Below are 12,132 nucleotides of genomic sequence, written 5' to 3' on the forward strand. Positions count from 1 at the left end.
GTGGATTCTGCTAAATAGGGACACATTGGGGCTAGTAGATTTTGGCCCAATTAGCTGAAGTTTCATGGAAATAGTTTAAAAGGTATAAAAAAAGACAAACTACTGTTTAACAAATTATGTATTTAAATGAAATACAGAATAAATTAGAACATTACCAAAACTATGACAGTACTATAAAACAGTATATTAGTTCCTAATATCTATTGACAGAGGAATTCATTCAACGTATGCTGAGAATTCTTTTGATTAACTGTAGATGGACAAAATCAGTGCAGAACCTAGTGCAGGTAGTGGACTGCCTTCAAACAGTGCTTTCAACAATTGCATCCTCCAAATCTTTACTTTAATTGTAATATTCAAAATGATTGTCGATACCTTCACGTTCTTCATAGTCCCTAACTTGTTGAAATAGTGAAATCATTTCATTTTAACTCCCAGCTATTTCTGGCATCTCTAAGACTCAATGCTTGAAACTACAGTGAGCAAAACAGTTCTGAATTGTCTTACAGTTTATTGCTCGCCAACGATCGGTGACAAAAATCACGGATATTTCAACACCAACACAAAAACTGTTCACTGTAAGCACAGTGTATTGTGTAAAGGCCACACAAGTGCACATGACTGACACTAGTTAGAAAATGTTCAGCAGGAGTCTCCTCCCCAGTTAAGCAGCGTAGTGCCCCAAATAAACAAAGGGCTGTTTTCTCAATTAGTTTTTGTTCTTTAAGAGTTGACCTAAATAAGCAGCTGTTCCGGTTAACCAATGGCCCAATTAACCGGAATCCACTGTATTTATTAATGGTTAACCCTTGGAGAAGTGATATCACCAGCCTCCTTGATACATGGTTGTGATGGGCCTGCTGTTTGCCGACTCTTTCTTTAGCTGTGAAAATATGAAATAATAACCTTGAAAGAACAGCGAAGAGAAAAATCTGTTACTGAAATTCAACGTCTTTCTGTTGGCAGATTTATTTACGTTTTATCGACTATCAAATGGATCACTCCAACGAATGCAAGAGAAATTTTGTCGCTGTGTATGATGGGAGCAGTGCCATTGAAAACTTAAAGGCCAAGTTCTGTAGCACTGTAGCCAATGACGTAATGCTGCAAACTGGGGTGGGCGTGGTTCGCATGTGGGCCGACGAGGGCAGTAGGCGCAGCAGATTCCAAATGCTCTTTACTTCATTTGTGGATCGTAAGTGAATGCAGCCTGCTGATGTTAGCACGATTCCGTTTCTTGCGAGATTCTCACACAATAGATTGCCTCAGGTGGTAATGCTTTTACAAAATATCCGCCACATTCTAATATGGCAGCAGAATTTTAATATCAATATCAAAAATGCAAGATTGGAAATTATGCAGTGCAATACTTGCGCGATTGGGTTCAATGTGATTCCCCAGCCATCGCAAACCAGAAGCAGTCAAGTGAATGCAAAAATACTTATTAAACCACATTTATAAATATTTTCAGTGATATTTATAGAGTTATATCATCTCTTCCAGTTTTAGATTAGGTATATAAAAATGCATACTTCAATAGGGCTTTTTCATTAATAATGAAGAGCACATCTGAGCCCATAAACCCTTTCATGTTATGTTCCTGTCTCGTGTATTTTACAACATACCTGTAGACACTAATGTTGTAAATTATTCATAGTAGATGCCGCATGCATGAAGATAAATCTGTACTTTTAACTCTGGCAACTTAACACCTGCAGAGTAATCAACAATTCCAGGTAGTCTGACACATGCACTTACTTTCTGTCCGAGCATTCTAAAAAAGCAATTGATCCACATAAATTCCTGAAAAGATCACCATGAAAAATTGGATCTCTGGGTACAAAATATTCCGCATCATAACACATTTTAATGGTGCATCACTCCATTATAGTTTTGTTGTTTTCTGATTCATTTCCCCTATTTAAGAATGCTGGTAACTGAAGTGTTGTGAGGGAGATTCGGTTAATAAATCTCCCTCAGTGAATAATGAAGCCATGACCAGTTTACCTAAATGGGACATAAAAGTCACGACCTTTTCAAAGTGCCCATTTACTGTGTTTACTTGTTCATGGTTAAATGGCCATACATAATACTATGCCACATCGCTTGTATAAGATTCTAAAAGACAGTCGCTGTGCTATAATTTATAGTGACACTAACCTTTGCTTCACAGCTCCCTGCCAAGACAACACATTTTTTTGCCACAGCAACATGTGCATCAATAATTCGTTGGTTTGTAATGGAGTCCAGAACTGCGTGTACCCATGGGACGAAAATCATTGCAAAGGTAACATTGTTTCTCTTGCATTGTGAGAGCATTTGTAAAGAAGAAAAGTCTTCCCTTCATCAGACCTGACAAAGGCCATTTCTCGCCGACAGTTGTATTTATGGATTAAATCAGTATATTTATCTCATTCAAAGATTCCATTAAGCACTGGTTTGCCAGCCCTAACAGATCTTAACCAGTTTTGACACTTCCACAGCCATTATATAGAAGTCTGATTTAATAGCTCATTTCATTCCCTAATAAAATCTGAAAAGTTCAGTTCAGTTACAAAATGGTGGTCTGTCACCAAGTAAAAATGGGCAGGACATTTGGCTTACTTAGAATGTGATATAAGATTTGATAAATAATATTCTACTCTTGCAAGTTGTAACCTATGCTGCTCCCCTTCTGTGATAGTGGTGTAACTGCTGATGTTAAGAGTTAACGGTGAAGATATTTAGCTTTTCCTTGTTCTTTGTCATTGTTGGTCAGTTAATAACATTGGTGTATCTATACAGTCAGCATTTTGTTCCTTCTTCTTGTCACAAATATGAAGTGACAAACGTATCACCAACACGGAGGTTTGTGGGGTCAGAGGAGGTATATACAGGCTGGAGGAGGGGTGGGGGGAGCGCGTCAAAATGTAAACTCAGTGTTGTTATCTTCCGGCACCTTCATTACGTGGAAGCACAGACTGCTGAAAACAACTCTGCAATGTTAAAGGTGTTGTCAGTTCCCAAGATACTGGTTAGTTTAATTGTAGATCAGAGGACACGGTGGGTGATATTATCCTGATTCAGTGCATCGAATAAACATGTAAAATGAACAAATAGCAATATAGACATACTGCCATTGAGCAAACAGTATATTTTCCTTTATGATGGAATATAGACAGAAAGTAACTAAACACTGTACTAAGAGATGGCCCTTGCCAAACTCCGAGGTTGACTTGAACCGATATCAGCTGTGAAGTGAAGAAAAATTAACCACTTTGCAGGCTCCTTGGGGAGCTATTACACCATCATCCTTACACTAGTTGTGCTAAGAGCATTCAATTCAAAAGCAAATCAGCTCTGTGCATAGAGATCTAATTATTAACTAAATTAACTATTGTATCCTAATGGACGCTACATATGCAGTAAATTGCTGTCAAAGATTGGATATAGAGCTTTCATTTAAAACTGCAGATTGTCCTCCTATCCCTAAAGGCCTGTAGGATGATGTTTCTGAATGTTTAGGTGCCCTATAAAACGTCGCCATTAAAAGCTTAGCAAAAACATTCATGTTAACCATGCTATATCAACACAAACCCACACCAATTCTGAATTTAATGTTTTAATTTCATGGCAAGATTAAACTAACTCTTTAGTAGAAGTAAACCATATACTGTATATTGTTTTAAATAGGTAGCTCACCCTGACAATAGGCTTTATTGATACACAACCCCATCAACATCTATCGAATGTTGGAATACTAGAAATTCTGTTGCTTGTCTACATTGTTAGTGCCTGAAATTGAAGTTACTTTAAAAAAATTGGAGACTTAATGCATGAATTGCAAAGTTCCTGATTTTTCACTTGAGTCCTGAGTTCATCTAGCTCTCCTCCTAGCAAAGTTCTCCTAGTTCTTCTTCTGTGATGTTCACACTTCTGCGGAGACAAGTGAAATCCATTTCCTGGTAGTTTAAAGGATACCTTTCTGAGCAGATACTAGATTGTAGAGTCAGGCTATAGATTAGTTCACATTAACATAGAAACTTACACTTTGCATTGGTTCCTACTCAAGTCTAATCCTCATTAACCAATTGCAACACTTACCTCCAAACCCAGTCATGCTCCAACAACCCTTCAGCAGCCATTCACCACTTTGGAATACACCCAACAACCTGTTCACACCTTCTTACACACCTGAACCTCCAGCAGTCACGGGCAGCCTTGCCTACTCACCACACCAAACCCATGACAACCCTCAAGTTTCCAACTTCATTCACTTTAGCTCACATCCCGCCCTGGAATCTGACTTGCTTTATCCCACAGGCCATTCGGCAGAGTTTGTAGAGAAAGGGATATGAGATTGATTCTTTTTCTGCAATAGAAATTTGTAGTATTGGTCTGACTGCATTTCTGTTTTCAATGCCAGACTTCTATTGAAAAGGGAAAGGAAATATTTCAAGTCCTCAAAACAACTGGGCTTCCAAAGTATACTCACTTACAACAACTTGGTTCAGGGCAGCAGCACCTTTAACCTAAAAGTTGAGGCAATGCTCAACTCAAAGCTGCCGCGCAGGTTGACTCTGTGGTTAAGAAGGCATATGGGGCATTGGCCTTCATCAATCGTGGGATTGAGTTTAAGAGCCGAGAGGTAATGTTGTAGCTATATAGGACCCTGATCAGACCCCACTTGGAGTACTGTGCTCGGTTCTGGTCATCTCACTACAGGAAGGATGTGGAAACTATAGAAAGGGTGCAGAGGAGATTTACAAGGATGTTGCCTGGTTTGGGGAGCATGCCTTATGAAAACAGGTTGGGTGAACTCAGCCTATTCTTGGAGCGACGGAGGATGAGAGGTGACCTGATAGAGGTGTATAAGATGATGAGAGGTACTGATCGTGTGGACAGTCAGAGACTTTTTCCCAGGGCTGAAATGGCTAATACGAGAGGGCACAGTTTTAAGGTGCTTGGAAGTAGGTACAGAGGAGATGTCAGGGGTAAGTTTTTTATGTAGAGTGGTGAGTGCGTGGAATAGGCTGCCGGCGATAGTGGTGGAGGCGGATATGATAGGATCTTTTAAGATACTCCTGGATAGGTACATGAAGCATAGAAAAATAGAGGGCTATGGGTAACACCAGGTAATTTCTAAGGTAAGGACATGTTCGGCACAGCTTTGTGGGCTGAAGGGCCTGTATTGTGCTGTAGGTTTTCTATATTTCTATGTTTCTAAAATTAGCCATGGAAATAAAAGTTAAGAGTCTCGTGCCAGTACAAGTGGTTATTGCCATCCTGGCCTTTGAGTTATTCTCTAAACACCACAGGTAAAGAACCACAAAAGCCAAAGGAACCAGTAAGCTTCCACTTACCTTTTTAGTCATTTGTAACTTTGCCGCCTGCTACCATGGGAGTCAATGGTAGTGAATAAGCATATAGGAGAATAACTTGTCCTAGACACAAACACTCCATCCCAGTCTCCAAGTAAATCTTGGGACAACACAAACAGGGTAAAAACCTGGCTTCATAGGTCCCAGTTGTTCTTCCACTTGGTTTTCCTTGTCATAGTGACATCAGGTTTAAAAAATACTGGTAATTGTTACCAGAATAAAGCGTTTATAATCTGCAATCTGTCATTCCCAGGACTTTCATTATATTCTTGTGATTGATTAAATAATTAAGAAAGGCATAGACATTCATGTGAGTCATACCAATTTAAGTGTGTACCTGCGAAAAGCACTGAGAGTTATTTGCTGAGGACGTATTGCCTCAACTCAGAAAACGTATATTGGAGGAACTATTAAGGTTTATCCAACTCCATTATTTTACATTACTTCGATTTTCTAAAATCTCTTTATAAACTGGGGCAGTGCAGATGCGAGTGCATCAGAATAAATTGCATTTGATGGGTTTTCCAATAATGGATGCGGTTTTTCTCTGAAGAATGGCAATCGCTTGCCGTCACTCTGCACACTCGACTACGTGCACGGCTTTATTGCTGATTCATTAAACTCAAGCTGATGAATGTTCATTCTGCATCGATAAAGTCTATGGACACTCAATTTTTTAAAAAAGGAAAAGAATTGTAATTTTGTCCTAGATTTCTTCGTTGTATTGTGAGATAATAAATACCTTCTCTTTGTATGTAGATCAACTATTTTGGTAAAAAATGAAAGTTATCCTGGTGATGTATTTAGTTTATCCATGTTTAATTTCACCAGTTAATTTTCACACTTTATGGTAAAATTCATGCATTTAGAAAGACTTTTAGTTGCAACTGTCAAGCTGAGAGACTGAGGTGCTCTTATAATATTTGCAATTTTAACATTAAATGTTATGTAGGTCAGTGCATGTTAAAAAATTGGATGTGTGAATGCCATGCCTTTTAAAAGATTTGCCTGAATTTAATCTAAATAATGTAAACCAGGGCAGGTGGGTTCTGTAGTTCTTGGGCTAGAGTTGCCATGAAGATAACACTGTCTATTTTTATTCATTTAAATTAGGGAAAGAAAATAAAAGCTCTAGTTCTCTAATAGTTTGGAAAATTCTCAGGAAATTAAGTCAGAGCAATGAGATGGTTGTTACATTTTTCAGACCTGTAGAAGGTAGAGCGGTTCTCACAGCTCCTATGCCTTCTAATCCTGTCAAACACTATTCGCCAATTGATCTTCAGTTTCCTGTGCACTGGGACTCGTCCACAGTTTCTCTCTCAGGGAATCAAGATGCCAGCCAATAACATACATGAATTAAGTAGACCATCTCTCCATTTATATGCAGTCACTCTGTGGTTACTGAAGCACATTTATCAAAGCTACCCAGATGCAGATCTGTGTGCCTGGACCTTATCACTTCAGTTGGTTTAGGGAATGCAGAAAATGAGACACGTGGAATAGCACAACACCTTGTGCTTGATCTGCCGTTCAGTAAGTTCATGCCTAATCTCTTACAACAGCACCACCTTCCTTCAATGATCCCATATTCAATGATTCCCTTAATCATTAAATCATCGAATAATTTCTACTCAGTAACTGCAGATCTCCAGGTCTCTTGTGTAGGGAATTCATTTCAATGCAAGTCTTTCATTTTTCACAATCTTAGATCCTACACACAGTTCATTTCCTGAAGTGGCTTTTGGGCTATTGGTAGATAGTGTTGCATACTTTCTTTAATATGATAGAAGTAAAATAAAATGGCAGAAGAATACATGTTTATGGACATATTAACTAAAACCAGAACTAGGCAGCTTTGTCCCTAAAGCCTGGTCTACCATTTTACAAAATCATGACTGATTTGATTGTAACCTCAGTTCTACATTTGCATCTACCTGCATTAACTTTTCACTCTCTTCCTTATAAGGTATCCACCTATTTCTTTATTAAATGGTTGACCACTCCCCCCCCCATCCCCCTCCCACACGTGTTTTTAAACAGTAACTTCTGGTTCTAGATTCTCCCACAAGCAGAAATATCCTTCCTACATTTCGCAAGACCTCGCAAGAACCCGCCTGTTTAAATCAAGTGCTCTCTCACCAGCCAATACAAGAAACACAAGGAGACTGCCGATGCTGGAATCTGGAACAACACACAAAACACTGGAGTTCAGGCAGCATCTATGGTGAGAAATGGTCAATGGATGCTTCAAGGTCAAGACCCTTCATCTGGAGTTTCCAAACTTGACACAGGTAGTGCCGGAAGTCAGGATCGAACCTGTGAGGCAGCAGCTCTCCCAGCTGTGCCACGTACCACCCAACCTCAACACAGTGCTGTCTGTGTATCAACAAGTGAAGATTGATGCTGGATCCTCAGATGTTGTTGCTGAAGCACTCCCACCAAGATGCCGAGCTCCTCTTCTGTCACTAACACTGCCACGCCTACTTCTTCAGCAAGGATTTCTCAACCCCTACTGAGCAGCTCCAACTCTTCTAAAGTGAAGAGCAATGCAGATGAAGGGTCTCAATGGGAAACATTGACTCTTAGATGCTACCTGACCCACTGATTTCCATCAACGGTTAGCATGTTGCTCTAGCCAATTCAAGTTTATCCTCTCCAACCTTCCCTCCTGAGCCAACCCACCCATACAAGGTATTAGTCTATTAAACCTATTCAATAAAAAGTTTCCATATTTCCGCTGATGCATTAAGGGATGAAGTATGTGGTGGTGCAAAACATAAACAGTTTCCACTTATACAATAGCAAAGTACCTTAAAGCATTTACATTATTAAAGAAAGTTTGATACTGACCTATGCAAGTTTAAATAAGGACAGATAAAATAAGAAGTAAGTTTTGAGGAGAGTATAAAAGGTGGAACAAAAGATACTGTATTTCAGAAACTAAGGCTATGAAGAGCAAAGTTAGTTTCCTCTCTCTCTCACCACTTTAAGTAATTGTTATTCTTTATCAGTCTTATGGGCTATTGATGTCATCCATTACAAAACTGTAGGTATAGTTACCAGGTCGATATTTTCTGACCTGCAGATAAAATTGATTACAGAGGTTTATAAAATTGGAACCCATTTGTTACCCAGGACAACCTGTAATAGCATGGAGTGACAATGAAGTTCATGAATGATCAAGAGACAATACTGGATCAACAAAGACGTCTCAGGGCTGGAGCTGACTAAAGTCATGTAGATGTTTAAAAACAAGAATAAGATGTTAATAAAGGTGCCTTTTCCGAACAGGAGCCAACGCTGGTCAGCGAGTGGAAGGGTATTGGATAGGCCCGATAATGCCGTAGAGTTTGGAATTGCTTGAAGATTACTGGGAACAATGCAAAGAAAGCTAGGCAGGCGTGCTTTGGGGAAATCAAGTCCAGAAAAAACAAATGAATGGATGAAAATTGTAGCAGCAGAAGCTGTGACGCAGTCTCTCAGGCAGTGTTTTGGAGGTGGAAAGTGTGGATATGTAATTAAAATGCACCCTGGATTAAACAAGACTCTGAGTTTCTATATTGTTAGTTTCAGATGCCAGGGAGAGGGACGGAATTAGTGACAAGGGAGCAGAGGTTATGATGGGGACTAAAGATGGTACATTTATTCTTCCAAATATTAATTTATGGAACTTTTCTTCATTCAGTCGAGGAAGTCAAGCAAGCTGACAATTTAAGGGCAGTGGAAGGGCCAAAAGAAGTGCTATGTTGCTGAGGGTGGCGTGAAGAAGAATAAAAAAAACAGAGTCAAGGAGAGAACTTTGGTGGTGATAGTGTAAACAGAAGAGGGACCTTTGAAGATGATTCGCTGGTTTCAACTAACTTGATAAATATATTCTGCACTTTGTTATTGTTGTTCCCTGTTTGCTACCTTGAATTACTTATGTTTTGAAATGATCTTCACGGAATGCATGCAAGACAGAATCTTCCACTGTATCCTGGTACTTGTGACACTAATAAGCAGGCAAGTGCAGTTCCTCCCATTGAACCATACACAGAGGCATTGGGTGAGGATGGTATGGTCAACTACTGTACATTAAAGTTTGCAGACACCAGGAAGGATAAGGATGGTTAGCTGACGTTTGTCGTCATAACATGGTATGTCAGTCGTGACTTTGATCAGATCCTTCTTGGTAATAAGATGGGAACAAAAAGAATCAATTAAAATTTTGAGGAAAAATGAGCATGAGTTTTCCAATCCACAACTTTGGAGAAGGAAGAGATTGGGAATCAAATGGCTCTTTCAAGGAAGGAGTAGTGAAGTGTTAGTTTTTTTTGAGAAAAGTGCAAACTCCACATAAATTCTTTTCTAAGATTATTTCTTTTGTAGGACCCAGGAACTGAGGACAACATGGATAAAATAAAATAAAATCATTCATGAGAATGTTCATAATACAGCTTCAGATTGGGGAAGTTTCTGAATATTGCTGATGTAATTAAAGGTTTACACATATAAGTGGACACTTTACTTCAATGTTATATCCTCAAAGAGAAGTAAATCCACATATTTTCAAATCACAATTTACAATAGAATTGTAAATTAAGTAAATTAGAAGATAGCAATGATATCATTGTAGAAAATTGGAAACATCGCATTGAAATGGAACAATTATGTGAGGTCGGTCTAGCTTATAAACTCATCAGAATTCATTTGAAGCTTTGAGATTTTGATAACACATTCATTTTAAAACGACTGTGAAAGTGGAAGCCAAGATTTCTCTTATAGCCAAGAGATACGATTGTTACAATTATATGATTCATATGCTGAGCTGTAGTTAAAGCAAGAACAGTTGTCTAATTTTTTTCCAGATGATTCATTTTTCTTTAATATGGTACAAGTTTGAATGTGTCTAGGTTACTGATGTTTTCACCTTGGGATACTTGTACTTCACAGAAAAGAAGACGCCTGGCCTCTTTCACCAGATCACCAAGACTCATGGAACAGTCATCGGCATTTCATCAGGAATTGTTCTAGTTCTTCTTGTCATTTCAGTGCTGGTCCAAGTCAAACAACCTCGCAAGAAGGTTTTAGCTCGCAAAACGACAATAAACAAATCGGGATTTCAAGAAGTATTCGATCCCCCTCATTATGAACTCTTTTCCCTGAGAGACAAAGAAATAACAGCAGATTTGGCTGATTTATCCGAGGACTTTGAAAACTATCATAAACTGAGGCGTTCCTCCTCCAGTGCCTCCAGGTGCATTCACGACCACCACTGTGGCTCCCAGCCACCAAGCATCAAGCAAAGCAGGACTAATTTAAGCACAATGGATCTCCCATTTCGAAATGATTTCTCTCAGCCTCAGCCAATGAAAACATTTAACAGCACCTTCAAGAAAAGCTGCTACACTTTAAAGCACTCACAGGATAGTCCAGAGCGAGTCATGGAAGACAGGGTGATGGAGGAGATTCCATCTGAGATTTACGTACGTGGCAGAAATGACACTGTTCAGCGTTCGATGTCCATTGACTTTTGAAACGGAACTGCCGTGTCATTACTGAGCACTTTGGTTTGGTCTGCTATCTCTTGAAACTGCTGCTCTGTTACTTTGATATTTTAATATACCCTGAGTATCAGCCCACAGATGAGGAATTATGCTCACCTGACTCTTATTGACTTTCTGTGAGGTGAACTGTCAAGAACAATTCTAAATATCAGAATTATAATTGTGTTCTGAAGCTTGTTAATGTTGTATCGCTGGTTTATAATTACTTACTGTAAATAAGCTAAAGGTTTAATTCTTTGATCTCCTGCTGTTAGCCCATTAATTGCTCCAGTTCACTGGAGAGAAGTTTTTCAATTTAAGTATGAAAACAGCATTACAGTAACATCAAAATTCCTTTAAAATAGCCTTTTTTTACTTAAAAGGAAAGAATAAAATTTTTGATCTTGCTAGTCTATGGTCTTGAATGGCAACATTATCCCTTTGTAATGGCTAGTTTTTTTAACAAATTAACCAGATTATTTAGATCATTTAATCCATGTGAATAAAGTTATCGTTAGCGAACTCACGGAATTGTGTCAGTACCAGTTCAAATAAAAAAGCTTGTTGAAATGTAAAATTATTTCTCTGTGTATACTATTGACAACATGGTTATCCATTTTCATGTAAATATTCGGCACTTTCGTTTAACATTTAAAATTCCACTTCTGTGACCTTACTGCGATAAAGAAGAGATATATTTTAAAAGCTCTGTGGTACGCAAGCGATGGCTGGAGAGAAGGTGAAATGTGAATCTAAGTGGTAAAAGTAAGTGGTCAATCAACAGTCCCAGATGTTTGTGTGGGTAACAAGGCAGGGGGACGGACATGATCCCAACACAGCTCGGGTCCGATGCACACCTCACTGGGTTATAAACTTAAACTTGAACAGTAACTTCACCGTCTGGGTTGTAAATACCGTAAATCTTCTGTGAACTCTCTATAGTGGGAACAATCGAGTCCTGATTCCAGATGATTGGAGAGAGGTGCCGAGGGAATAGCCGCTGGAGACAGAATAGGACCACTTTTAAACTTTGTTCTGAGAACCTGGCAAAGATCTGTTAAAACTCAATGCTTTGCCCAGAACGGCCAAATTAAGAGCTCCACTCAATTATCAAGATTGGAGGATATGTTCTGCCATGACGTTTGGTTGCCATATTTCTCATTTCACCTCCCTTCCACACATTTGTGGCTCAGCGGTACAGCAGGCGGCAGAGTGGTGCTGCAGCTAGGGATCTGGATTCCATCCTG

At 39.0% G+C, this 12,132-nt stretch overlaps 1 protein-coding gene across 1 annotated transcript in view; it reads left to right on the forward strand.

Moving 5' to 3' along the window:
- Nucleotides 1-11,439, forward strand: part of LOC134356492 (neuropilin and tolloid-like protein 2) — a 46,161-nt gene extending 34,722 nt beyond the window's left edge. Inside the window, exons 7-9 of the mRNA XM_063067449.1 lie at nucleotides 967-1,195; nucleotides 2,174-2,287; nucleotides 10,293-11,439. Coding sequence (XP_062923519.1) covers nucleotides 967-1,195; nucleotides 2,174-2,287; nucleotides 10,293-10,876 — 927 coding nt within the window. The 3' untranslated portion in view covers nucleotides 10,877-11,439. The remainder of the gene's footprint in view (nucleotides 1-966; nucleotides 1,196-2,173; nucleotides 2,288-10,292) is intronic.
- Nucleotides 11,440-12,132: the final 693 nt, after the last annotated feature.

This window comes from Mobula hypostoma, chromosome 14, assembly GCF_963921235.1.
Source record: "Mobula hypostoma chromosome 14, sMobHyp1.1, whole genome shotgun sequence".
Lineage (NCBI taxonomy): Eukaryota > Metazoa > Chordata > Chondrichthyes > Myliobatiformes > Myliobatidae > Mobula > Mobula hypostoma.